This window comes from Takifugu flavidus, chromosome 9 (genome assembly GCF_003711565.1).
Source record: "Takifugu flavidus isolate HTHZ2018 chromosome 9, ASM371156v2, whole genome shotgun sequence".
Classification (NCBI taxonomy): Eukaryota; Metazoa; Chordata; class Actinopteri; order Tetraodontiformes; family Tetraodontidae; genus Takifugu; species Takifugu flavidus.
In genome coordinates this window covers 10,270,699-10,296,524 of record NC_079528.1, presented here as the reverse complement: position 1 = coordinate 10,296,524, position 25,826 = coordinate 10,270,699, and the positions used below count along the sequence as shown (strand labels likewise).

The window sequence follows — 25,826 nt, the reverse complement described above, 5'->3', positions numbered from 1 at the left end:
ACCACGTGAGATGCCCTCCCACAAGAACCTCGGTGTACAACACCGCCAAGGCCCGCCTACGCAGAGGCTACGCTGAGAAATACAGCCATTTGGAGAGAAAATGAACCGGTACAAACGTAAACAAGACAGTACAGGACTCACCATTAGCTGTTGCCATCAGGGCCTGGAGCTGCTCAGCTTCGGTTGGAGGCTGGGGCCAGGGGCCGGTTCCCATGGCAACCTCGGGTCCTCCGGTTGCCCTGTGGAGAGAAGAACTGTAAATACCTTTGTCCTCTACAGCGTCCACATGTGTTTAACTTCATGTTTTGGCAGTTGGTGGTTTATGATGTAAAGCAAAGCAGCTGACGGCGAGGTACACAGCCTGAGGAGACATCAGCAAATATAGGAAGGATGTACCAAAACACGGCGTGTTGCTCACTACGGCACACGCTTCAGCGCACACTTGTTGTGATGTGTGTAAATCCCACACATGCATCAAAGATAGTATGTTCCTCTCTGCTGCAGCACCATCTAGTATACCTGATAAATGTTTTATGATCTTGTCTTTTCATGAAATAGCTGTCTGCAGGCTGCACATGTAGCACACTGAACGTTCCCCTCTGGGCACCTACAAACACTTGTATGCTTCGAGTTGGTGATTTGCGTGTGAGGGCAACATGGGAGACGACAAACCTCCAGTCTATTATGCTCACCTATTCATTTATATATTCCATCGTTTGTGGCAGACCAACACAAAAGCCCTACATTCTACAGACATCTGGATCCCACAGCGCTTTAAACATGGCTCTGGTCCTAATCCCAAACTAAACTGTAACACTGCTCACACACTGTCAGAAAAAAATAACCGATGACTCCAACAAAATAAGCAAAAGGTCACCTGAGAACATTTAGGGAATAACTATTGCACAGGGTCATGGAGGAAGACCCTGGTGGAGTGTACAGCTCTAAAGAGGACCGTCAGAAACAGCAGGCAGTAATTGACACAGCTCTCTGGCTTTGGTTCCAGGTAAATGCTGCAGTAAGGAATTCAGGAAACAGTACTGTACAGATAGATGTGACACGATATATCAAAAGGAATGTTTTTCCTGGGTTAAGACAGGAAACACTGCTGGGATAAACTGGCTTAATCCTGGTCTTAAACACAAACAACACAAAAGGGAAATTGTAACATAAAATAAGGGTCTATTTAAGAACAGGCTGCCAGATCTTCCTGCCAAATCTTAAATTCTGTGCAATTCAGTACCACAGACCCAGCGTGGCACATAAAGACGTGTGTCCTGAGACAAGCAGCCAATGAGAACGGGGTGAACCCGAAGCAGCCATTTTGTGCTTCTTCATGTCAGCAAAGATAGAGGCGAAAGCCTCATTTGTGCTAAATTAGCATTCTCAACTTGTGGTTGTGTTAAACACTTCCTGTGGCCAGGATAATGACTTCCTGTGGGCAAGCATGTGAACTTAGTTCCAGAGGGATGTCCTTGGTTAACAAGGCAATCACTTTATCTCTGCACCCTCGTGTGTCATGTTTTATCTCTAAGGCCGGCTCTGTGTGTTGTTTTGCTGAGAACCCTCCAATTATATATCTTAAAATCCAAATGAGTCACATTCCACCTGTCACATGGCATGGCCACTGACGCGTGGAGCGTTGTTTATCATTCTACGATATAATTTTGTAATTTCTACTGAGCGTTTTTAAGAAATCGATCCTATATCCTTTTATTGGTTAACACATAAACGCCACACGTGGTGATGTTGAGCTACAACCATCACAGACACACATCCAAGGCAACACTGCATGATAAGCCAGTCTTTAAGGAAGGAGCTCTCAGACTTGAATGATTTTATGTTTAGCACACATACAAGGCATAACAGATCTACAAAAAAAACCAAAACACACTGCACGCAAAAGTAAAAGTGTCACACTCCTTTCTAACGCCACAGCAGGCATTGTGGCCTATGCACATGGATCAACAAACCCCATCAAAATTGTAGGGAGACTAACAGAAGCTATGGGTTAGATACATCTACACACAGCACAGCACTCCACCGCAGTGCGCTATCTAACAGGTTTTGGTCTCGCTCTGCCCATATCAGCTGATCTGTAATCAGGTCGCCCATCCAGGTTAAGGTGAGTGGACACAACTGAACACTGATCAGCTGCTGAGGGCAGAAGGATAAACAGGATTCCTATGTCTAAATCAGTACCTTGTCCCACTCTTCGGCGTCCATCTTATGTGTGTACCGTATGGCATGTGGGGACTAAAAACACAACAAGTTATACAGTCGGGAAAAATATATCATTGTATATTTGAAATTTACTGTTAGTGGAAGAATATGGACATTCTTCTCGATCTCTCTCTTTTTCTTGGAACGTTTCTCTCTGAGCTGACGAAGAGTCGGTCTGACGTGTTCTACAGCAATCGTAAATTTTCCTGAATTGGCAACAGTTTTCTACCCCAGCTGCCATGTTTCAGTGAGAAGCCATGACTCAGAGATGTTGTGCAATCGCTGCTGTAAAATGTGGTGCTGCACGTGCGCTATTAAAGCCCCCACGACACGACAGCCCTCATCAATCATCGACACGAAAGCCCGCTTAATGGCGCAACTGACGCGGAGACTCGATGCACTTATTGCCGCGTAGCGTACGCAAGACCCCACAGATGGTTCAAGATGAGAGGAGAACAAAAAGGATCAAAAACATGGGCCCATCCTCCCCCCAGCTCTGGTCGCCGTCCGTCATCAGTAGCACTGAGTGATGGTGCGCAGGCTAAGTGAGCACAGAGAGGAAGAGAGCTGGAGTAGGAGGGAGGGGGGAGGGAGGGAAGGCTGTGGCAGCCATTTTGTAAAGCAGAGATTCAGGCTGCTGCAGTGTGACATAAATGTCATCAGTGCCTTCCAATCATCAGTCTCCGTTCAGAGCATCACCCCGCCCTCCTTTTTCCCCAACATCCTTTATCACTCCTTTCTTTAAGGACAGAACAACACTCTGTGTGTGTGCACGTGTGTGTCTGTGTGTTCACTCACCCACTAGGTCCAGGTCTCTGTCCCTGTGTGAAGCGCCAGTCGTTGTTGGGGGGCTTTTGCTGTAAAAAAAAACACAAATGTAGCATGAATCTTATGTTCTGGTTCAACAACCTGCAGCTGAGGCCGTTCTGAAGTGTCACTTTGACAGTGCATGAGGTGTGACTTCCATGCCTGACACAGCTGAGTGTGAACATGTGTGTCTGGGTTTTTTTGTCTGGGATTTAGGAAGACTGTTCAGTGAGGCTCAAGAAAGGGGTTTACACACAGTGTCCATTTTGTTCCAAGCGTCTGGAGCGTAAAATGCTGCAGATCAGCACACAAACAACCACATGCAAGTAAACAAACGGGGGCTTTGCTTATGGGATTTGGTTGAAAACTCCAAATCAAAAGCCAGAAAATATCAAAAATAGGACTTTGTGGTCACAAATGCCAGCAATCCAGTAAACCTGCATAATAAGCCCTTACAAGACACTTGTGCAGCCGGAGGATGGAGTCTAAAATACAGGATCTAAAGGATCAGAAAAGACAAAAGCACAGTAGTCCTCCAGGTCGTAACTTAGATGAACAATGGTGTTTGCTAGAAATAAAGAAGTGCTGAGGTCAGACAGTCCTACACTGTAAAGGTAGCGCTGCGGTGATGCGTGCCCCTCATCTCTGAGAGACACAACTTCTCTGCATTAATGTCTTCAAGCCCACAGCACTCTTGTCTATCTCTACCTCAATGAACATGCCTTCATGTCTTTTCCATCTCTCTAACTCTTTTCCTCTCTCTTTGTGCAGCGATGCAGTGAATAGATCCCATGGTTGGACTCCAAGAGCTCCCGAGAGAGAGGCCCGCAGGATGATGTGCTGCATTATTAAAAGAGCTCCTCTACCCCAGGGAGGTGGAGTGAGAGAGTAGAAGAGAAAAGAGACCAAGACAGAAAGAGCAGTGTTACAGGCCTAAACTATGACTTCATGAGTGAGGCACCGATTCAAATACATGTAAATAACAAGGAAATGTATTCTGATTGTGTGCACACGTGTTGAGAATAGTTTCCACTGCAAGGCTAAGACAAGTGAGACATGGAAGACTCACAGAGGAGACTGTCTGGTACGTGAGAGGTGTCTGAAGGACACCGACACATGTGAGGTGGACACGATGAGGAGGGACTGCTGTCTAGTCTAGTAAACACTGCTTGTTCAAAACTAGCAGACGACAACCGTATGGTTAAATGTTGCCATGTAGTCTTCATCGCCCACAAAGAAAGGAAAATAAGGAGAAGAGAATGGAAACTCAACCTCCCTCATAACAAATGGCAAAGCCAGAATTGACAGCTCATTATTACAACATAAAACCAGAAAAGCAGTGTGTGCGCTACGTGCGCGGGCATGTGTGTCAGTAGTTTGGACAGAAAGAGAAAGACGTTTACTGGAGACAAACATCCAGAGAGTGACCAAGCATTCCATCTGTGTGACTCGCTCTCACCGCACAGACCTTCACAGATACACACCAGCCTTTTTCAAGGTCAGCTCCCACTGCAGGCACGCGGCAAAAAGATTAGCACATTGCGCCACTGGCTGACTCTCAACGCCTAATGTCTCTGATTACAAGCATCATCCCAATCAGAAATATTCACACCAATACCCTGTTGAGCCTCTGTGAGCAGACATCTTACAGGTTTTTAAAGCACAAAGTAGATGACAAGAGTCAAACATGGGCAAGGAGATGAGGAGAGGAGAGACATGTAGGGATTATAGTTCTACTGGCCTCGATTCTCCTTCAACATGAAGACTTTCATACTAGTCTGAAAGAAATGAGGGCACAGCTGGACTACATCCAGTGTGTTAAACAGCTGAAAGTGTCATTTGACTGGGAAAATGTTCAGCTGGATCCTAGTATTCAAGACAACATTATTACTGACCAGTACTGGGCAGAAAAACACTAATCTTCCAAATAACCTCCTGTTTACTGACATATACAAACATTAGATTAGTTGAATAAAGCTGCATGGCCAGGCTACAGCTGGGACAGTGCAGATCAAATGGTAACCTTTAAACACAACACATCTAAAGCCTCCCTCTTAAAGATGATTTTAGTGGTAGAATTTTAAATGATCTACACATATAGAAGAAAAACAGGCATAACAACTGCAACATGTTACAGCAAATACAGAAAAAGACAGTGGGTGGGGCTAAATTGGAGTTTTTCCTCACCCTCAGTCAAACATGACGCCACAGATCAAACACCCCTGGACTGCATGAACCAGTTTTAATGATGTGTGCAGTTTGACAGAAGTATATTTACCACACACTCCGCCTAACTCTGCACACTGTGGGCCTTCCACATACGGGAGACACGTGGCCCCTAGTCTGCGGGATATTCAGATCCGTCTGTTTGCATATTTAATAGCATTCAAACAGGGAAAAGAATAACTGCAAAACTGGAAGATGTGTGCATGTGCCAACATGACAAGGACAGGACAGGACCATTAAACATGGCACTGTTTTACAGTGAAAAGGTTTTTTAGTTTAAGGCCAGTTTCAAGCAAAGCAACATCTCTAATAAAATACTGGTTACAGTCAGTACCTTTTACCTTTTTAAGTGAGGCAAAATGTCAGAATGCACATGACTGCAGAAAGAAAGGGGACTGAGTGACAGACGATTGGGCTGTGAGGCCCCAGGGTGCTGCTAAAATTACACACCAGGACGCCTTATGCCATTCTCTTTGTGCACGCAATCCCACACGCAATCACATAAACACCCAGAGCGGTGGTGGCTAATCTAAAGCTGTAGCAGCCTGTAGACTGTCATGGAGGAACACATGCATGGATCTTTCCATTCTCTTTCATCCACCTCTCTTTTGGCCCTGTTGTCCTCTGTGCACACGTGTCAATAGAGCAGGGAGACAGATGGTACCCTGCTGACCCAAGACTTGTGAAACCAAAGAAAGTCTCTGATACAATGCAAGAATGTGGTCTGTAGAGAAGTTAATGAACAGCTTTGATAGTAAGCCAGATTTAAGACAATAAATATCTCATACTCAAATCTTTCTAAAACCCTGGTAGAGCACTCTCCTTTTATTTTCCTCTGAGGGCTTCCTTTACTTCAGGACCCTCCCTGGAACAGTGTGTTACATATTTAATTATTCTATTGTGCCTGTATTTTTTTTTTTTTAACATAATTCTTGACTCAGGAAAGAATGGACATTAAATCTGCCATTACAGACCTGACACAGCAAGAACAGCCTGACTTATGTGATGCTACACTCTGGAACCAATCACTAATAGTTCAGAGGACGACAGGAAGTCAAGGGTCAAGCCACTGACCCCCACTAATTCCTGTTTTTCAGCCCTTGCTCTAGTCTTTGACTCTTTCCTTTCCACACCTCACACATTTTCATCTTCCTCAACACAACAGGACACATTTTTTCTCCCCCCTGCCATCTGTTAGAAGATAGGAGGCATCTTCATTTGATTTGTTACTCTCCAAAAGTCAGAGACAGCAACCCCATTTCCAAGCAGAAATGTTAAGGCCAAACCTGATGAGTAACACACAATTCTAAGAGCTTTTTCACACCATGAAATCAGGCAAAACAAATGGGATGAAATTATGCAGAGTGCTACATGACTGAGTTAAAGTTCTCAAGCGTCAAAACTATTTGTTGTGAATTTGCTGGATTCATAAGAATGTGGTTTTAAAAAAAAAATCCGATATTGGAATTTTTCAAACCCACAGAACCACCAGATCTAGTAAACCACACCAATATCACGCTTGCTTCTCCATCCATTGCTTCTCACCTCGCTGGCTGAGTTCATTAGGTACTTCCTGCTGAGTGTTGTGTTTAGCGTGTTGTTGTGACTCAGCATGGGTGTCTTCATAAATACAAAGTCACTCCGACTGGAGATGGTGGAGTAGCAAGGCCTGTAGGTGCGTGTGTGTGGCTCCTGGGGGCCTCCCACCACCTCCATGTAGCGTATTGGTCCATCAGTATTGAGCTGCAGGTGCAGGTCCTTGCTGGGTCTCTGATGGTAGCGGCTGGACCTGTTGCGCCCATAGCAGCAGCTGTCGGACCCTCCCAGCCCTGGTCCACGGTGCCTTAGGCAGCGCACCATGACAATGACGAAGGTGATGAAGGACACAGCTGATACACAAGCCAGAGAGATGATGAGGTACAAAGTGATGTCTGACATCCCGGTACGGTTGTAGAAGGGTGTGTGACGAGGGCTTATGGGAGGGTCTTGGACTGTGCTCTTCTCATCCACAATTATAGAAATGTTCACAGAGCAGGACTTAAGTGGTTCTCCGTTGTCCTGAATGATGACCACAATGTCATAAGTGGAGCCGACATCCTCTTCGGCCAACTTGTGGGCTGTGCGGAGCTCGCCGCTGTGCGCCCCGATACGGAACATGCCAGCATTTGGTCCAGAGGTGATAGAGTAAAACAGCCAGGCGTTGTGCCCACTGTCTGCATCCACCCCCACAAGCTTACTAATGAGGTACCCTGCGTTTGCAGATGGGGGCACTGTCAGCTCAAGTATTTTGTTTTTCGGCAGGGAGGGGTGCACAAGCATTGGCGCATTATCGTTTACATCCACCACAAACACATGTACGGTGACATTGGTCGTCCGTGGGGGCGCCCCTGCATCCCGCGCCTGGACCTCAATACGAAAAGCATTAAGCTGCTCGTGATCCAGAGAGCGCATGCCGTAGATGTGGCCGCTCTCCGGGTTTATATACACGTAGGAAGAGATGGGGGAGCCCAGAACCGTGCTGGGAAGGATGGAGTAGGAAATGCGTGAGTTTTCACCGAGGTCTGGATCCGTGGCTGAAACTGCAGCGATCGGAGTGTTGAGGGCGTTGTTCTCTGGGATGTCAACAGAGTATGAAGGTTGGGAGAAGGTGGGAGCATTGTCATTTACATCAGACAGCTTCACCACAAAGGTTGTCTGTGAGGACAGGGGAGGGGAGCCGGCGTCTGTGGCCTTGATGACTACAGTGTACTCTGGCACACTCTCACGGTCCAACATCCCCGCAGTGATGAGGCTGTAATGCATGCCAAAAGCAGAATTGAGTTTAAAAGGCAAACCTGGCTGAATGGTCAACATAACCTTCCCATTCACACCGGAGTCCAAGTCACGTGCACTTATGAGCGCTATCACAGTTTCTGGTGCCGAGTCCTCCCTAATGGGACTGGTGAGTGACGTCAGTGTGACCTCCGGTGCGTTGTCATTCACATCGATGATGTCCACGATGACGTTGCAGGAGCCTTCCATGGCAGGAGAGCCCCCATCTCTGGCCTGCACTGTGATGTGGTATGCTGAGTTCTTCTCGTAATCCACGTCAGCCTTCACGCGGATCTCTCCGCTTTTAGAATCCACGCTGAAAAGATTGAGGACGCGCTCTGGCGTGTATTTACTAAACAGGAACGATATATCTCCATTACTGCCAGAATCTGCGTCAGATGCATTCAGTTTCGTCACTAAAGTGCCCAGCGCCACATTTTCTAACAGTCTAACTCTGGTAACGGGCTCATTAAAGACCGGCGCATTGTCATTTACATCCAAAATTTTAATGAGCAGAAGTGTTGAGCCAGATTTTTCTGGCTGGCCCCCATCTACAGCAGTGAGCAACAGGCGAAACGAGGCCTGCGTCTCCCTGTCCAATGCTTTATCCACCAGCAGCTCTGGAAACTTGGTACCATCACTTTTAGTTTCCACCTTCAGCATAAAGAAGTCATTCGATTCCAGATGGTAAGTGCGTAACGAGTTGGACCCCACGTCTGGGTCGTGCGCGCTCTCCAGGCGAAACCGTGTGCCCTGCGCTGCAGCCTCCGATATCTCCAAAGAAATATTATTGGTTGAAAATCGGGGAGCGTTATCATTTACATCCAGAATGTCCACCGCGACGCGCTGAAAGTCTAAAGGATTCTCCAGGAGAACTTGAACATTAAGTGAACACGTTGAACTTAATTCGCACAACTGTTCCCGGTCAATTTTTTCTTTAATCACTAAGTCCCCCGTTGCCTGCTTTACCTCAAAATACTGAGTTGTGGAGTCAGAAAGCACCCGTAGCCTCCTCTGGACGATCCCCTCAGCTGTGAGACTCAAGTCTTTCGCGATATTCCCAACCACGGAGCCGGGGCTTAGTTCCTCCGACACCGAATAGCTGAGCTGAGCGGACGCGCAGGAGAGGCACGCTAAAGAAAAGCAGAGCCTCCACAGCCTCCCTCCTCCGGAGCGCTTCCTCTGTCTGGAGTCCATTGTGCTGCGCTCCGAGGAGCGGAGAATGGCAAAGTTTTTACTCCTCTTTGTTCACCGTAACGTCTCCATAGTGGTGTTAGAACGAGGCAGCCCGGTGGGAGAGTAAAAGTTCCAAATATAAAAGTAGATCTTTCCGAAATTTGAAAGTGATCATGACGGCCGAGCTTTCAGGGGAAAACGAGGGAGGAAATCAAAGTAGTTTGTGCCTCCAGTGAAACTCGACTCTGCCTCCTCTGCCTCACTCCCCCCAGTGGGCGGGCTGAGGCCACAGAGGCCTTCCCCTCTGGGCTGAACCATCTCTGTCACAGCTCACATGAGGAGCAGAGCAAACTTTTCACTTTCACTCACTGCCAAACATCAAACTCATTCTCATGATTTGGATTTTAAAGGACAGTTGAAGGGAAAGAGCCGATCTACTCAACGAGTGGAAACACCTAAGTTTGGATATTCTAATCAAGATGAAAACAGGATAAATGATATATTAGTTATGACACATGAATATATCATATGTTCTGACAGAGAGCTGATAGAAGAGTTCCTATGAAAGTTAGGGCCACTTGTGTTTGTGTGATTCCTTGAACCCGGAAAAGAGAAATGTCTTACTACTGTCTAAAACAATTATGTCGTGCAATGAGAAGATGGAAGATAAATAGTTCAAACAAAAAGAAAGTTTTACTGGAAAAGCAGCTTAATCATGATATTGTTTAAACAGTAAAGTAAACAACCCCCATGGCGATATATTAACTGTGGTTGTTTGGAGAGAAAAGGCACCAGCTGCAACACAATGAGAACTGCAAAGATGAATTATCGATAAGACAGAATCATAAAGTACATACTGGCACGATTGCTGTCAGCTCACCTGCTGGCTCTCAAAGGTCCAGGTGCTGTCGGGTAAAGACGCATCCAGAACACTGATCACCTCTTTAAAGTCTGTGGTGCTGCTGGGTTTAATCAAAGTGAAATCGCTGTACTCTGACATCGGAGACATGCAGGACCTGAAGGACTGACTCTGAGACATCATGTCTCCTCCCAGGACCTCCACGTACTTTATAGGTCCGTCAGTGTTGAGCTGGATCTGCAGGTTTCTGTTGGGGTTCTTGTAATCATCACAGTCGCTGCGTCTCATGCAGCAGCTGCCGCTGCTTCTGCTGTTCCTGATGCATTTAACCACCAAGATGAGAAACGTCAGCAGAGACAGCACGGACACCGAGGCCAGAGACACGATCAGATAAAGGGTGATTCTCCCGCTTTTCTGGCTGGGCTCGGCTATTTTCTGCCGCAGGTCTAAGATGGGCTCATGGAGGCCGTCCTCCAGCAGGACAGAAACCGTGATGGTGGAGGACTGGATGGGTTCTCCGTCGTCCTTGATCTCTATCAGCAGCCTCTGGGAGGAGTCGTCCTGCTCGGACACAGCGCGTTTAGTCCTCACCTCCCCCGTGTACTGATTGACTGTGAACAGAGAGGCGTCTGTGGCCTCGGCCAGTCTGTAGGAGATCCAGGCGTTATGGCCAGAATCAGCGTCCACGGCCGTCACCTTAGTCAGCAGGTGACCCGCTTTAGCAGAGCGAGGCATTCTCTGATGAGAGAGAGAGCCCAGGGCAGCAGAGGAGGGGTAAATAACAGCGGGGGCATTGTCGTTCTGGTCCAGGATGAAAACATGGACGGTGGTGTTGCTGCTGAGAGACGGAGAGCCCTGGTCCTTTGCCTGGACCCCAATCTGAAACACCTTCAGCTTCTCATAGTCAAAGGAGTGCATGCTGTAGATGCTGCCGTTATCTGAGTTAATGTAAACATACGAGGACACCGACACATCCTGCACTTTAGAGTCCAGGATAGAGTAAGAGATTTTAGCATTTTCACCAAAATCCAGGTCAGATGCTGATACTGAGTACAGTATAGAGCCCGGAACCCCGTTCTCTTTTAAATAGACGTTATAGGAGGGCTGAGTGAATACAGGAGGGTTGTCATTCACGTCAGTGATGCTGACAGGTATAATTTTCTTACTGGACAGAGGAGGAGATCCAGAATCTGTGGCTGTGATCTCAATGTTATATTCTGAAATAGTTTCACGATCTAAAACGCCACTGGTAACCAGCGCGTAATTATTACCAAAAGATGGTTTTAGAGTAAATGGAGACCCTTTGGGCAGCTGTAACAGTACTTTACCGTTCTCACCGGAATCAAGATCTCGCGCACTTATTAACGCCACTACGGTACCGTCCGGTGCGTCTTCGCGCACTGGTTTTGGCTGAGAAGTAAAAACGATTTCTGGACGGTTGTCATTAAAGTCTAAAACATTAACCTGTACGCGACAGTGGCCCTCCATCTCAGGACTACCTTTATCTTTGGCAGTTACATCAATGTCGTATGACGTCGTGGTTTCATAGTCTAAAAGCCCCTTTAGAGTGATTTCACCCGTCAATCGGTTAATTTCAAACACCGATAACACGGAATCTGGCGTCCGAGAGCCAAACGAGAATTCAATTTCGCCATTAGAACCTTCATCCGCATCTGTTGCCTTTGGCTTTATGACAGTAGCCCCCTGAAAGCTTTTTTCGCCAAGGGTTACTTTGTAAACATTTTTTTCAAATACCGGAAAATTATCATTGTTGTCCAGTACGTTAATTGTTAGTTGTGAGGTTCCGGATCTGACTGGATTTCCTCCGTCTAAAGCCGTTAATAATATTTTATGAACAGCTTTCTTCTCTCGATCTAGAGGCTTTTCTAACACGAGTTCCGGAACGGTCTTACCACCCTCGATTTCCTTAATTTTAAGTGAAAAGCAGTCATTTTTACTAAGAGTATACAATTTAAGTGAATTGCTGCCAACATCGGGATCATGTGCGCTCTCTAAAGGAAAGCGCGTTCCAACGGCCGCTGATTCGGCGATTTTCAAAGTCAGTTCATTTGAAATAAAACCAGGAGAGTTATCATTGATATCCTGTATTTCAACCTCAATTCGATGCAACTGTAGCGGGTCTTCGACCACCACCTGCACAGGTAGAACACAGCTGGCGCTTTGTCCACACAGAGCCTCTCTGTCTATCCTGTCGTTCACCACCAGCTCGCCCTTCCCCGCATCCACGCTGAAATACTGCTTACCAGCCTCAGCGGCCACGCGCAGTTTGCGGTCATAAATGTCTGATAGTCCCAAACCCAGATCTTTGGCTAGATTTCCTACCACAGATCCCTGTTTCAGCTCCTCTGGGATGCTGTAACGAGTCTGTCCGTTTACTGTAATCCACAAAAGGAATAAATGATTCCACCAAAGCACCCGAAACCTCCAGTTTCCGCATCCCATTCTCTTTGTCATCCTTGATACATTAAACGTCATTATTTCCAACCGACGAGAAAGGGAAATGCAAAGGTAAAATCCATTGTCCGTGAGCGTCGCATATTCTGAACAAAAGGTGGTCGTTAATTGGCAAAAATGAAATAAAAATAGAATCTTTTAGCCCGATATGAACCATTTATACACTCTCGCAGTCGGGTCAGTGTGGTTTGGATGCTGGTACTGCATATGGGGGATGAGAGTAGATCTCTTTGTACAGTTCTGCAGTCTATTGGTGCACATCATCAGCCTCTCACATCCAATGAGAGCAAATGGAGCTTTGCAGCTGAAGATACACACACATACACACGCACACGCGTAGAAGCGCGCAGGCACACACTCAGTCTTTCAATTACAAACAGGTTTCTTTATCTGTATGTATTGAATGCGTAAATCTTCATTAGGGTAAATTATCAAAAACGTATTTGTTTTTATAAATAAAAATGCAACAGTATGATCGGAGTATGAGTCTGCCAACAATAAGAAAAGGCACTTTTCTTCCCCAAGACCATGAATGACTGAAGTTTGTGTCGCTGTCCAAACCAACGTGGTGCTGAAACAGTCAGGCTGGAAAGATGATGAACATATGCTGAGCCCCAATGTCAAATTAAAACAGAGAGAACTAGATTTAAACTGACACCAGTTATTTAACATATATACTAATGTAACAAATCCAAATGATTGTATTATTATTCACAAAAAAGGTGACGTGAAAAAAAAAGCATTGGTGCAGCATGTAATGGCATTAAGGTTCCTTTGGATATTGTTTGACACATTGCTCACCTGCTGGCTCTCAAAGGTCCAGGTGCTGTCGGGTAAAGACGCATCCAGAACACTGATCACCTCTTTAAAGTCTGTGGTGCTGCTGGGTTTAATCAAAGTGAAATCGCTGTACTCTGACATCGGAGACATGCAGGACCTGAAGGACTGACTCTGAGACATCATGTCTCCTCCCAGGACCTCCACGTACTTTATAGGTCCGTCAGTGTTGAGCTGGATCTGCAGGTTTCTGTTGGGGTTCTTGTAATCATCACAGTCGCTGCGTCTCATGCAGCAGCTGCCGCTGCTTCTGCTGTTCCTGATGCATTTAACCACCAAGATGAGAAAAGTCAGCAGAGACAGCACGGACACCGAGGCCAGAGACACGATCAGATAAAGGGTGATTCTCCCGCTTTTCTGGCTGGGCTCGGCTATTTTCTGCCGCAGGTCTAAGATGGGCTCATGGAGGCCGTCCTCCAGCAGGACAGAAACCGTGACGGTGGAGGACTGGATGGGTTCTCCGTCGTCCTTGATCTCTATCAGCAGCCTCTGGGAGGAGTCGTCCTGCTCGGACACAGCGCGTTTAGTCCTCACCTCCCCCGTGTACTGATTGACTGTGAACAGAGAGGCGTCTGTGGCCTCGGCCAGTCTGTAGGAGATCCAGGCGTTATGGCCAGAATCAGCGTCCACGGCCGTCACCTTAGTCAGCAGGTGACCCGCTTTAGCAGCGCGAGGCATTCTCTGATGAGAGAGAGAGCCCAGGGCAGCAGAGGAGGGGTAAATAACAGCGGGGGCATTGTCGTTCTGGTCCAGGATGAAAACATGGACGGTGGTGTTGCTGCTGAGAGACGGAGAGCCCTGGTCCTTTGCCTGGACCCCAATCTGAAACACCTTCAGCTTCTCATAGTCAAAGGAGTGCATGCTGTAGATGCTGCCGTTATCTGAGTTAATGTAAACATACGAGGACACCGACACATCCTGCACTTTAGAGTCCAGGATAGAGTAAGAGATTTTAGCATTTTCACCAAAATCCAGGTCAGATGCTGATACTGAGTACAGTATCGAGCCCGGAACCCCGTTCTCTTTTAAATAGACGTTATAGGAGGGCTGAGTGAATACAGGAGGGTTGTCATTCACGTCAGTGATGCTGACAGGTATAATTTTCTTACTGGACAGAGGAGGAGATCCAGAATCTGTGGCTGTGATCTCAATGTTATATTCTGAAATAGTTTCACGATCTAAAACACCACTGGTAACCAGCGCGTAATTATTACCAAAAGATGGTTTCAGAGTAAATGGTGAATCTTTTGGAAGGTGTAACATGACTTTGCCATTATTACCAGAATCTTCATCTCTTGCTCTTATTAAAGCCACCACGCTGCCTCTCTGCGCGTCCTCCCGTATGGGGTTTGGGACAGAAGTGAGAATTATTTCAGGGGCATTATCGTTAATATCTATTACCATAATTTGCACACGACAGTGGCCTTCCATTTGAGGATGTCCTTTATCTTTGGCAAAAATGCTCATTTCGTGCATTATATTCTTTTCATAATCTAACTGCCCAACTAAGAATATTTCACCTGTACTCGAATCTAATCGGAAAACAGGTTAGGTGTGTGCTCAGCAAACGAGTATTCAATTTCTCCATTTACACCTTCGTCTGCGTCGGTCGCTTCAACCTTTAAAAGCACGGAGGAAGTGGAACTATTTTCAGGTAAACTGATATTATACAGCGGTTTTTGGAAAACGGGGACATTATCGTTGTTGTCCAGCACAGTAACTATTATGGTCGTAGTTCCCGTTTTGACGGGATTTCCTCCGTCTATCGCTGTGAGTAATAAATGATGACTGTCTTGTTTCTCTCTGTCCAGGGTTTTGTCTAACACTAGTTCCGGGATCTGTCGATCACCAGACAAATCTTTCATTTTCAAACTAAAACATTCATCTTTACTTAAAGTGTAAGACTTTACTGAGTTACTTCCAACGTCCGGATCTTGTGCTGTCTCTAAAAGGAAACGGACGCCAGCGGCTGTAGATTCAGCTATTTTTAAAAACCTTTCACCCGTTAAGAAATTTGGATAATTATCGTTAATATCTTTTATTTCCACTTCTATTCTGTGTAATTGTAGCGGGTTTTCTGTTACAACCTGTAAGGTTAACACGCAGCTGGCGCTTTGTCCACACAGAGCCTCTCTGTCTATCCTGTCGTTCACCACCAGCTCGCCCTTCCCCGCATCCACGCTGAAATACTGCTTACCAGCCTCAGCGGCCACGCGCAGTTTGCGGTCAAAAATGTCCGATAATCCCAAACCCAGATCTTTGGCTAGATTTCCCACCACAGATCCCTGTTTTAGCTCCTCTGGGATGCTGTAACGAGTCTGTCCGTCTATTGTACTCCACAGAAGAAAGAAATGATGCCACCAAAGCGCCTGCCACCTCCAGTCCCTGTAAGCCATCCTCTTTGTCATCTCTGCTTTGTCAAAAGAGAATATTTCCCGTCACGTTGATCATCAATAAATCCGAACATTCCCAGAATTTAATCATTGAATATTTGAAAAGTTTAAAATCACAATTTTCGTCCAGACACCGTCGAACAGCACCTATTCACCAGCTTTGAAGACTGCAGAGTTACCGTGGTGAGACAGTGTGAGGGGGTGGATGGGATGGATCTCTTTGTACAATCCTGAATCCTATTGGTTCTCAGCTTCAGGCTTTACTGTCCAATCGAATTTCAAGCATTCCAGGCGCTCTAGTAACCAACAGATCTTCAAATACTTGCATGACGTCCATTGGTTCATTTTAAAAAATTAGCCAACATATTTAAAAAAAAATATTTTAAGAACATTTACCCAATTAATGTCAATAATGAATCAATAAAACTAAAAAGAAAAAGACTAAATATTTTGTCCCACAGACAAAAATCAAGCTATTTAATATTGTTTGATTATTGTGGTGGACGAAATAAAAATATATGGCGCAATGCACGTCTTCTGAACTGAATTAAACATATTTATGAACAGTGGGAGAAAGCTTGAATGTATGTAAGGAAATTCACCATAAATCATTTACTTTGACAGCATACAGTATGTTCATAAAAGTGCAAAAAATAAAAAAAAAAGAAGTAGTTCAGCAATCAAAACAGTTTAAAAATTGGGATACATTTGCCCAGGTAACTGAGAGATTGTTTTCAGCTCACCTGCTGGCTCTCAAAGGTCCAGGTGCTGTCGGGTAAAGACGCATCCAGAACACTGATCACCTCTTTAAAGTCTGTGGTGCTGCTGGGTTTAATCAAAGTGAAATCGCTGTACTCTGACATCGGAGACATGCAGGACCTGAAGGACTGACTCTGAGACATCATGTCCCCTCCCAGGACCTCCACGTACTTTATAGGTCCGTCAGTGTTGAGCTGGATCTGCAGGTTTCTGTTGGGGTTCTTGTAATCATCACAGTCGCTGCGTCTCATGCAGCAGCTGCCGCTGCTTCTGCTGTTCCTGATGCATTTAACCACCAAGATGAGAAAAGTCAGCAGAGACAGCACGGACACCGAGGCCAGAGACACGATCAGATAAAGGGTGATTCTCCCGCTTTTCTGGCTGGGCTCGGCTATTTTCTGCCGCAGGTCTAAGATGGGCTCATGGAGGCCGTCCTCCAGCAGGACAGAAACCGTGACGGTGGAGGACTGGATGGGTTCTCCGTCGTCCTTGATCTCTATCAGCAGCCTCTGGGAGGAGTCGTCCTGCTCGGACACAGCGCGTTTAGTCCTCACCTCCCCCGTGTACTGATTGACTGTGAACAGAGAGGCGTCTGTGGCCTCGGCCAGTCTGTAGGAGATCCAGGCGTTATGGCCAGAATCAGCGTCCACGGCCGTCACCTTAGTCAGCAGGTGACCCGCTTTAGCAGAGCGAGGCATTCTCTGATGAGAGAGAGAGCCCAGGGCAGCAGAGGAGGGGTAAATAACAGCGGGGGCATTGTCGTTCTGGTCCAGGATGAAAACATGGACGGTGGTGTTGCTGCTGAGAGACGGAGAGCCCTGGTCCTTTGCCTGGACCCGAATCTGAAACACCTTCAGCTTCTCATAGTCAAAGGAGTGCATGCTGTAGATGCTGCCGTTATCTGAGTTAATGTAAACATACGAGGACACCGACACATCCTGCACTTTAGAGTCCAGGATAGAGTAAGAGATTTTAGCATTTTCACCAAAATCCAGGTCAGATGCTGATACTGAGTACAGTATAGAGCCCGGAACCCCGTTCTCTTTTAAATAGACGTTATAGGAGGGCTGAGTGAATACAGGAGGGTTGTCATTCACGTCAGTGATGCTGACAGGTATAATTTTCTTACTGGACAGAGGAGGAGATCCAGAATCTGTGGCTGTGATCTCAATGTTATATTCTGAGAATTTCTCTCGGTCCAAAGCACCGTTTGTAACTAGGGCGTAACTGTTAGAAAACGATGGTTTTAGACTAAAAGGCGAACCTTTGCGTACTTCTAGTGTCACTTTACTGTTGTTGCCAGAATCTGCGTCCCGTGCGTTAAGTAAAGCTACAACTGTGCCACTCGGTGCGTCCTCCCGCACTGCCTGCGGTTTAGACGTGACAACGATTTCTGGAATATTGTCATTGATGTCAATAACGTCTATCTGTAAACGACAGTGACTCTCCATTTCTGGGGAACCGCTGTCTTTTGCACTTATTTCCACTTTGTATGACGCGGTGCTCTCATAATCTAGGTTTCCCTTTAAATATATTTCTCCTGTGAACGAATTAATGTCAAACGTTGACAAAACAGATTCTGGCGTGCGTGAACCAAACGAATATTTTACTTCCGCATTTGAGCCCTCATCTGCATCAGTTGCCGTGATTTTTAGAACAAATGCATCTTTTGCACTGTTCTCCCCCAACGAAACTTTATATACGTTTTTATCAAAAACTGGAAAATTGTCATTTGCGTCCAGAACAGTCACGGTTATCTCCGAAGTTCCAGATAGGACCGGATTTCCTCCGTCTACTGCCGTCAAGAGCAGCTGATGAACTGCCTTCTTCTCTCTGTCTAGTGGCCTCTCTAAAACCAACTCCGGGACCGTCTTACCGTCCTCTACTTCTTTCATTTTTAATGTAAAGCAGTCGTTTTTGGACAATACGTAAGATTTAACAGCATTGCTACCGACGTCAAAATCCTCTGCGTTCTCCAGCGAAAAACGAGTTCCCACCGCTGCTGCTTCGATAAAAAGATTAAGTCTAAAGACTGTTATGTGAAATGTAGGGGAATTGTCATTAATGTCCTTGATCTCTACTTCGATTCGGTGCAAATTTAGAGGATTTTCAAGAACCACCTGCAGAGGTAGAACACAGCTGGCGCTTTGTCCACACAGAGCCTCTCTGTCTATCCTGTCGTTCACCACCAGCTCGCCCTTCCCCGCATCCACGCTGAAATACTGCTTACCAGCCTCAGCGGCGACGTGTAGGTTACGGTCGAAAATATTAGATAGTCCCAAACCCAAATCTTTGGCTAGATTTCCGACCACGGATCCCTGTTTCAGCTCCTCTGGGATGCTGTAACGGGTTTGACCGCTTATTGTACTCCACAGAAGAACGAAATGATGCCACCAAAGCGCAAGCCACCGCCAGTCTGTGTATTCCATTTTCTTTGTCATCCTGTGTCCGTTAGAATCAATTATTTTCCATCACGAAAATAATCCAGCGTCAACAGACATTGTCTATCTCCATAAAATACGCAACACGCTTTTGCTCATGTCTGATGCTGTAATTCACAATTTCATTTCTCTCGCAGGTCCGAGACGTGAGCGCATCTCCACCGTCCTTCAGCTCTTTGCATTGTTAACGTTTACAGTGATGAGGTTGGAAAGGGGGAGGGCAAGATCTCTTTGTACAATTCTGAATGTTATTGGTGCATCGCATCCACCACGGAAAGCCAATAGGAAGCGGATGTGTGGAGCGCTTTTAAAGACACAGCTGCGCTCCAGAGAATAAACCCACGTCCACTGTCGTGCACAATTCTAATAGGATTCCTCTTAGACAAAAATATGTAATCGAATAATCAAACAAAATGTAGAAAGTATCAATATAGTAAAGAAAAACCTATGAAAAAATGTAAAAATAAAATATAAATATGAGCAAAAATGCATCATCTGGGTAAGGTAATAAAAAACAACCATAGGGCTTCACATTTATAGACACATAATGAAAATGATCACCCTCTCACCTGCTGGCTCTCGAAGGTCCAGGTGCTGTCGGGTAAAGACGCATCCAGAACACTGATCACCTCTTTAAAGTCTGTGGTGCTGCTGGGTTTAATCAAAGTGAAATCGCTGTACTCTGACATCGGAGACATGCAGGACCTGAAGGACTGACTCTGAGACATCATGTCTCCTCCCAGGACCTCCACGTACTTTATAGGTCCGTCAGTGTTGAGCTGGATCTGCAGGTTTCTGTTGGGGTTCTTGTAATCATCACAGTCGCTGTGTCTCATGCAGCAGCTGCCGCTGCTTCTGCTGTTCCTGATGCATTTAACCACCAAGATGAGAAACGTCAGCAGAGACAGCACGGACACCGAGGCCAGAGACACGATCAGATAAAGGGTGATTCTCCCGCTTTTCTGGCTGGGCTCGGCTATTTTCTGCCGCAGGTCTAAGATGGGCTCATGGAGGCCGTCCTCCAGCAGGACAGAAACCGTGACGGTGGAGGACTGGATGGGTTCTCCGTCGTCCTTGATCTCTATCAGCAGCCTCTGGGAGGAGTCGTCCCTGCTCGGACACAGCGCGTTTAGTCCTCACCTCCCCCGTGTACTGATTGACTGTGAACAGAGAGGCGTCTGTGGCCTCGGCCAGTCTGTAGGAGATCCAGGCGTTATGGCCAGAATCAGCGTCCACGGCCGTCACCTTAGTCAGCAGGTGACCCGCTTTAGCAGAGCGAGGCATTCTCTGATGAGAGAGAGAGCCCAGGGCAGCAGAGGAGGGGTAAATAACAGCGGGGGCATTGTCGTTCTGGTCCAGGATGAAAACATGGACGGTGGTGTTGCTGCTGAGAGACGGAGAGCCCTGGTCCTTTGCCTGGACCCCAATCTGAAACACCTTCAGCTTCTCGTAGTCAAAGGAGTGCATGCTGTAGATGCTGCCGTTATCTGAGTTAATGTAAACATACGAGGACACCGACACATCCTGCACTTTAGAGTCCAGGATAGAGTAAGAGATTTTAGCATTTTCACCAAAATCCAGGTCAGATGCTGATACTGAGTACAGTATCGAGCCCGGAACCCCGTTCTCTTTTAAATAGACGTTATAGGAGGGCTGAGTGAATACAGGAGGGTTGTCATTCACGTCAGTGATGCTGACAGGTATAATTTTCTTACTGGACAGAGGAGGAGATCCAGAATCTGTGGCTGTGATCTCAATGTTATATTCTGAAATAGTTTCACGATCTAAAACACCACTGGTAACCAGCGCGTAATTATTACCAAAAGATGGTTTCAGAGTAAATGGCGAATGTTTTGGTAGTTGTAATTTCACTTTACCGTTCTCACTGGAATCGAGGTCACGGACGCTTAATAAAGCCACAACTGTCCCACTGCGCGAGTCTTCTGGTACAGAAGTCGGTTTTGAAGTGAGCACAATTTCTGGAGCATTATCATTAGTATCAAATACATCGACCTGGACACTGCAACGACCCTCCATTTTCGGGAATCCTTTGTCCTTTGCACTAACGTCTATTCTATAGGATGTCTGGGTCTCATAATCAAGTTGTTTTTTTAAAGATACGTCTCCAGTCACAGCATCTATATGAAATATAGACAGCACGGATGGTGGCGTGTGTACGCCGAGTGAATACTCAATTTCTCCATTTGGACCTTCGTCAATGTCCGTGGCTTTAACTGTGATTACAAACGAGCCGTTTGCACCGTTTTCCGGAAGAGATATTTTATAAACACTATGTTCGAATACGGGAACATTGTCATTAACATCAAGCACTTTAACTGTTATTTTTGCAGTTCCAGACTTGACTGGATTCCCTCCGTCCACAGCCGTGAGAAACAAACTGTGAATAGCTTTCTTCTCGCGGTCTAATGACTTATTTAATACCAACTCGGGCACCTTACGCCCGTTTTCAATCTCTTTGATCTTTAAGGTAAAACAATCATCTTTACTTATTGTGTACGCCTTTAATGCGTTAATGCCTACATCGGGGTCGTCGGCGCTCTCTAAAGGAAATCGCACACCTACAACGGTGGATTCAGCAATTTCTAAAACATGATCGGTGTTAAGAAAACTAGGAGAATTGTCATTTACGTCTCTTATTTCGACTTCTATACGGTGCAGTTGTAGCGGGTTTTCGACTACGACCTGCAGAGGTAGAACACAGCTGGCGCTTTGTCCACACAGAGCCTCTCTGTCTATCCTGTCGTTCACCACCAGCTCGCCCTTCCCCGCATCCACGCTGAAATACTGCTTACCAGCCTCAGCGGCGACGCGCAGTTTACGGTCATAAATGTCCGATAGTCCCAAACCCAGATCTTTGGCTAGATTTCCTACCGTGGAGCCCATTTCCAGCTCCTCTGGGATGCTGTAACGCGTCTGCGCGTTTATTGTACTCCATGTGAGAAAGAAATGATGCCACCAGAGCGCCTGCCATATCCAGACTATTGTCTTTGTCATCCTCGGTTTGTTACAAAGGAACGTTATCCCCCATAGAAATCTTCTTGAGAAAAAAAAGATCAAGGTAGAATTCCAACGAGAAACAACTCGCAATAGCCCGAAAGTGCGTGAGCGCACGCATCACTCGATTTACAAGAAATATCTTTCATTCGGTCATTGCGTGACCGCCTGTCTTCCTCAAGTATGGCGTTCACGGTAATACACTGGCTACAGTGCTGGATGATGGGGAGAGAGTAGATCTCTTTGTACAACCACAACGCCATTGGTGCACAGCCTCCACCTCCCATCCAGTTATATTCAAACAGACCCCCACCCCCGCCGTTTCACACACACACACACACACACACATACAGACAACGCTGCATGAAGTTAAAAACACTAGAGTGTGATCTTTACAAGAAAAAAATAACGCTATAAAAAGGCAGAAAAAATATTTTAAAAAATAAATCTTTAGAGTTTTCAAAAAGACTCACTTCAAGTATCAAATGATAAAGCAATTCATTTGATCGCATTTATGGATGTATAGGTTGACAGAGAAGGTCAACAAAGTCCAGATATGATGAGATGCAAAGGTGTAACATCAGCCTCGATGATAATTAATTTATGTATAGTATACAAAAGTGGTATCAAACTACTTTAGCTGTTCACTTTACATCTAAATCAGAGTTCAGGAAGACTAATCCATATACGTTAGGACCTTAAAGTAGAGTCATATAACTGAAAAGGTCAAAGCAGCAGCTTGTTATATAAAATTAACATAGGAATATATGAATGTTTTTATTCTCTAATGTATAACCGGTATAACAGCAATACAGATTTTTCAAAACTCCAAATGCTGTTGTATGAACTGAAAACAATAGTAATAAACAAATGCAATGAGCTCACCTGCTGGCTCTCAAAGGTCCAGGTGCTGTCGGGTAAAGACGCATCCAGAACACTGATCACCTCTTTAAAGTCTGTGGTGCTGCTGGGTTTAATCAAAGTGAAATCGCTGTACTCTGACATCGGAGACATGCAGGACCTGAAGGACTGACTCTGAGACATCATGTCCCCTCCCAGGACCTCCACGTACTTTATCGGTCCGTCAGTGTTGAGCTGGATCTGCAGGTTTCTGTTGGGGTTCTTGTAATCATCACAGTCGCTGCGTCTCATGCAGCAGCTGCCGCTGCTTCTGCTGTTCCTGATGCATTTAACCACCAAGATGAGAAAAGTCAGCAGAGACAGCACGGACACCGAGGCCAGAGACACGATCAGATAAAGGGTGATTCTCCCGCTTTTCTGGCTGGGCTCGGCTATTTTCTGCCGCAGGTCTAAGATGGGCTCATGGAGGCCGTCCTCCAGCAGGACAGAAACCGTGACGGTGGAGGACTGGATGGGTTCTCCGTCGTCCTTGATCTCTATCAGCAGCCTCTGGGAGGAGTCGTCCTGCTCGGACACAGCGCGTTTAGTCCTCACCTCCCCCGTGTACTGATTGACTGTGAACAGAGAGGCGTCTGTGGCCTCGGCCAGTCTGTAGGAGATCCAGGCGTTATGGCCAGAATCAGCGTCCACGGCCGTCACCTTAGTCAGCAGGTGACCCGCTTTAGCAGAGCGAGGCATTCTCTGATGAGAGAGAGAGCCCAGGGCAGCAGAGGAGGGGTAAATAACAGCGGGGGCATTGTCGTTCTGGTCCAGGATGAAAACATGGACGGTGGTGTTGCTGCTGAGAGACGGAGAGCCCTGGTCCTTTGCCTGGACCCGAATCTGAAACACCTTCAGCTTCTCATAGTCAAAGGAGTGCATGCTGTAGATGCTGCCGTTATCTGAGTTAATGTAAACATACGAGGACACCGACACATCCTGCACTTTAGAGTCCAGGATAGAGTAAGAGATTTTAGCATTTTCACCAAAATCCAGGTCAGATGCTGATACTGAGTACAGTATCGAGCCCGGAACCCCGTTCTCTTTTAAATAGACGTTATAGGAGGGCTGAGTGAATACAGGAGGGTTGTCATTCACGTCAGTGATGCTGACAGGTATAATTTTCTTACTGGACAGAGGAGGAGATCCAGAATCTGTGGCTGTGATCTCAATGTTATATTCTGAGAATTTCTCTCTGTCTAAAGCTCCACTGGTCAGCAGTTCATAATTATTAGAAAATGATGCTTTTAAAGTAAAGGGATAACGTTTTGGGACCAATAAAGCCACCCTTGCATTTTCACCAGAGTCTAAATCTCGTGCAGTAATCAAAGCCACCACAGTTCCATTTGGAGCGTCCTCACGCACAGAACTGGGTTTAGAAGTGAGCACAATTTCTGGCGCATTGTCATTTATATCCTCCACGTCCAATTGCACACGACAGTGACCCTCCATTTCAGGCGTGCCTTTGTCTTTGGCTGTAATGTCTATTAGAAATGATTTATTACTCTCATAGTCTAATGTCCCCTTTAAAAACATTTCTCCTGTTCTTTCATTTATTTCAAAGTTTGTCAACACATTTTCTGGGGTACGTGCACCGAATAAATAAGTAACTTCCCCATTTAGTCCCTCGTCTGCATCTGTGGCTGTTAATTTAACTACGAATGACCCCTTAGTGCTGTTTTCCTTTAATGAAACTTTGTATTCATTTTCTGTGAATACTGGGAAATTGTCATTATTATCAAGAACACTAATAATAATGTTACAGGTCCCTGAGGTGGCCGGGTTTCCGCCATCTAATGCCGTCAGCACCAGCCGATGGAGAGCGTTCCTTTCTCGGTCTAACGGCTTTTCTAAGACCAATTCCGGTACAGCTTTACTGTTTTTACTGTCTTTAAATTTAAGAGAAAAATGTTCATTTCTGCTGAGAGAATATGTTTTCAAAGAATTGCTTCCAACATCGGGGTCCTCCGCGCTTTCTAAAGGAAAACGTCTGCCAGTAGCAACCGATTCCGGGATTTTCAGGTTAATCTCGTCAGTCAGAAAACGGGGAGAATTGTCATTTGTGTCTTTGATTTCCACTTCAATACGATGCGACCGTAATGGATTTTCAACAACTATTTGTAGAGGTAGAACACAGCTGGCGCTTTGTCCACACAGAGCCTCTCTGTCTATCCTGTCGTTCACCACCAGCTCGCCCTTCCCCGCATCCACGCTGAAATACTGCTTACCAGCCTCAGCGGCGACGCGCAGTTTGCGGTCGAAAATGTCCGATAATCCCAAACCCAGATCTTTGGCTAGATTTCCCACCACAGACCCCTGGTTCAGCTCCTCTGGGATGCTGTAACGAGTCTGTCCGTTTGCTGTAATCCACAGTAAAAAGAAATAATGGCAACAAAGCGCCCGCCACCTCCAGTCTCCCATTGTCTTTGTCATCCTTGCTCCGCTATAACGCAAGAATTTCCGACGAGATCTTGTTTACAATCGTGATCAAATCCGTGACTTCAATCTGTACTCCCTGAAACAAAAACCCAGGGAATTCTAGCATGATTTTATAATGAAATTCTGTTATTAGTGCCATGGAAAACAGGAGCAGTCGCTCTCTAGACGTGCAGTATACGTGTGACAGCGCCGGTGCTGGTCTGGGGGCAGGGACTGGATTGCTTTGTACAGTTCTGAATCCTATTGGTGCACAGCTCGCAGGTTCACCATCCAATCAGAGAGAATTGGATCTAAACCCTTAAAAAGCCAACTCACAAAGACGCCGTTGTGATATCACCACAGACGATGTTCGCAAAATTCCTGAGATGTCAAGCTATGACAATATTTTCTTTTTAAACACAAAAGAGGGGACAATGGCATTTGATATAATAATAATAATAATAATAATAATAATAATAATAATAA

General features: G+C 46.0%; 4 protein-coding genes and 1 pseudogene across 23 annotated transcripts in view; all 5 read right to left on the bottom strand.

Annotated features, from left to right (window-relative positions):
• Nucleotides 1-25,826, bottom strand: part of LOC130531666 (protocadherin gamma-C3-like) — a 235,825-nt gene that overhangs the window by 3,660 nt on the left and 206,339 nt on the right. For 8 of the 20 annotated variants that reach the window (XM_057043761.1, XM_057043767.1, XM_057043758.1 and 5 more), the window contains 3 exons: nucleotides 3,022-3,080; nucleotides 2,203-2,256; nucleotides 142-239 (listed from right to left, as the gene is read on the bottom strand). In XM_057043761.1, the coding sequence (XP_056899741.1) occupies nucleotides 142-239; nucleotides 2,203-2,256; nucleotides 3,022-3,080 (211 nt within the window). Of the gene's footprint in view, nucleotides 1-141; nucleotides 240-2,202; nucleotides 2,257-3,021; nucleotides 3,081-6,801; nucleotides 9,725-10,123; nucleotides 12,866-25,826 lie in introns of those variants that run through there. The other 12 variants (XM_057043762.1, XM_057043773.1, XM_057043760.1 and 9 more) reach the window with 5 other exon arrangements.
• LOC130531671 (protocadherin gamma-C5-like) lies at nucleotides 13,274-15,980 on the bottom strand (annotated as a pseudogene).
• Nucleotides 16,441-19,037, bottom strand: LOC130531716 (protocadherin gamma-C5-like). The gene has a single exon (XM_057043825.1). The coding sequence runs from the start codon at nucleotides 19,005-19,007 to the stop codon at nucleotides 16,542-16,544; it is 2,466 nt and encodes an 821-aa protein (XP_056899805.1). The 5' UTR covers nucleotides 19,008-19,037; the 3' UTR covers nucleotides 16,441-16,541.
• LOC130531876 (protocadherin gamma-C5-like) lies at nucleotides 19,565-22,022 on the bottom strand. The gene is made up of 2 exons (XM_057044052.1): nucleotides 20,100-22,022; nucleotides 19,565-20,026 (listed from the first exon to the last, which is right to left on the bottom strand). Exons 1-2 carry the CDS (start codon nucleotides 22,020-22,022, stop codon nucleotides 19,565-19,567), a joined length of 2,385 nt encoding a protein of 794 aa, XP_056900032.1.
• On the bottom strand, nucleotides 22,446-25,783 carry LOC130531670 (protocadherin gamma-C5-like). Its single transcript, XM_057043791.1, has one exon. The coding sequence runs from the start codon at nucleotides 25,353-25,355 to the stop codon at nucleotides 22,800-22,802; it is 2,556 nt and encodes an 851-aa protein (XP_056899771.1). The 5' UTR covers nucleotides 25,356-25,783; the 3' UTR covers nucleotides 22,446-22,799.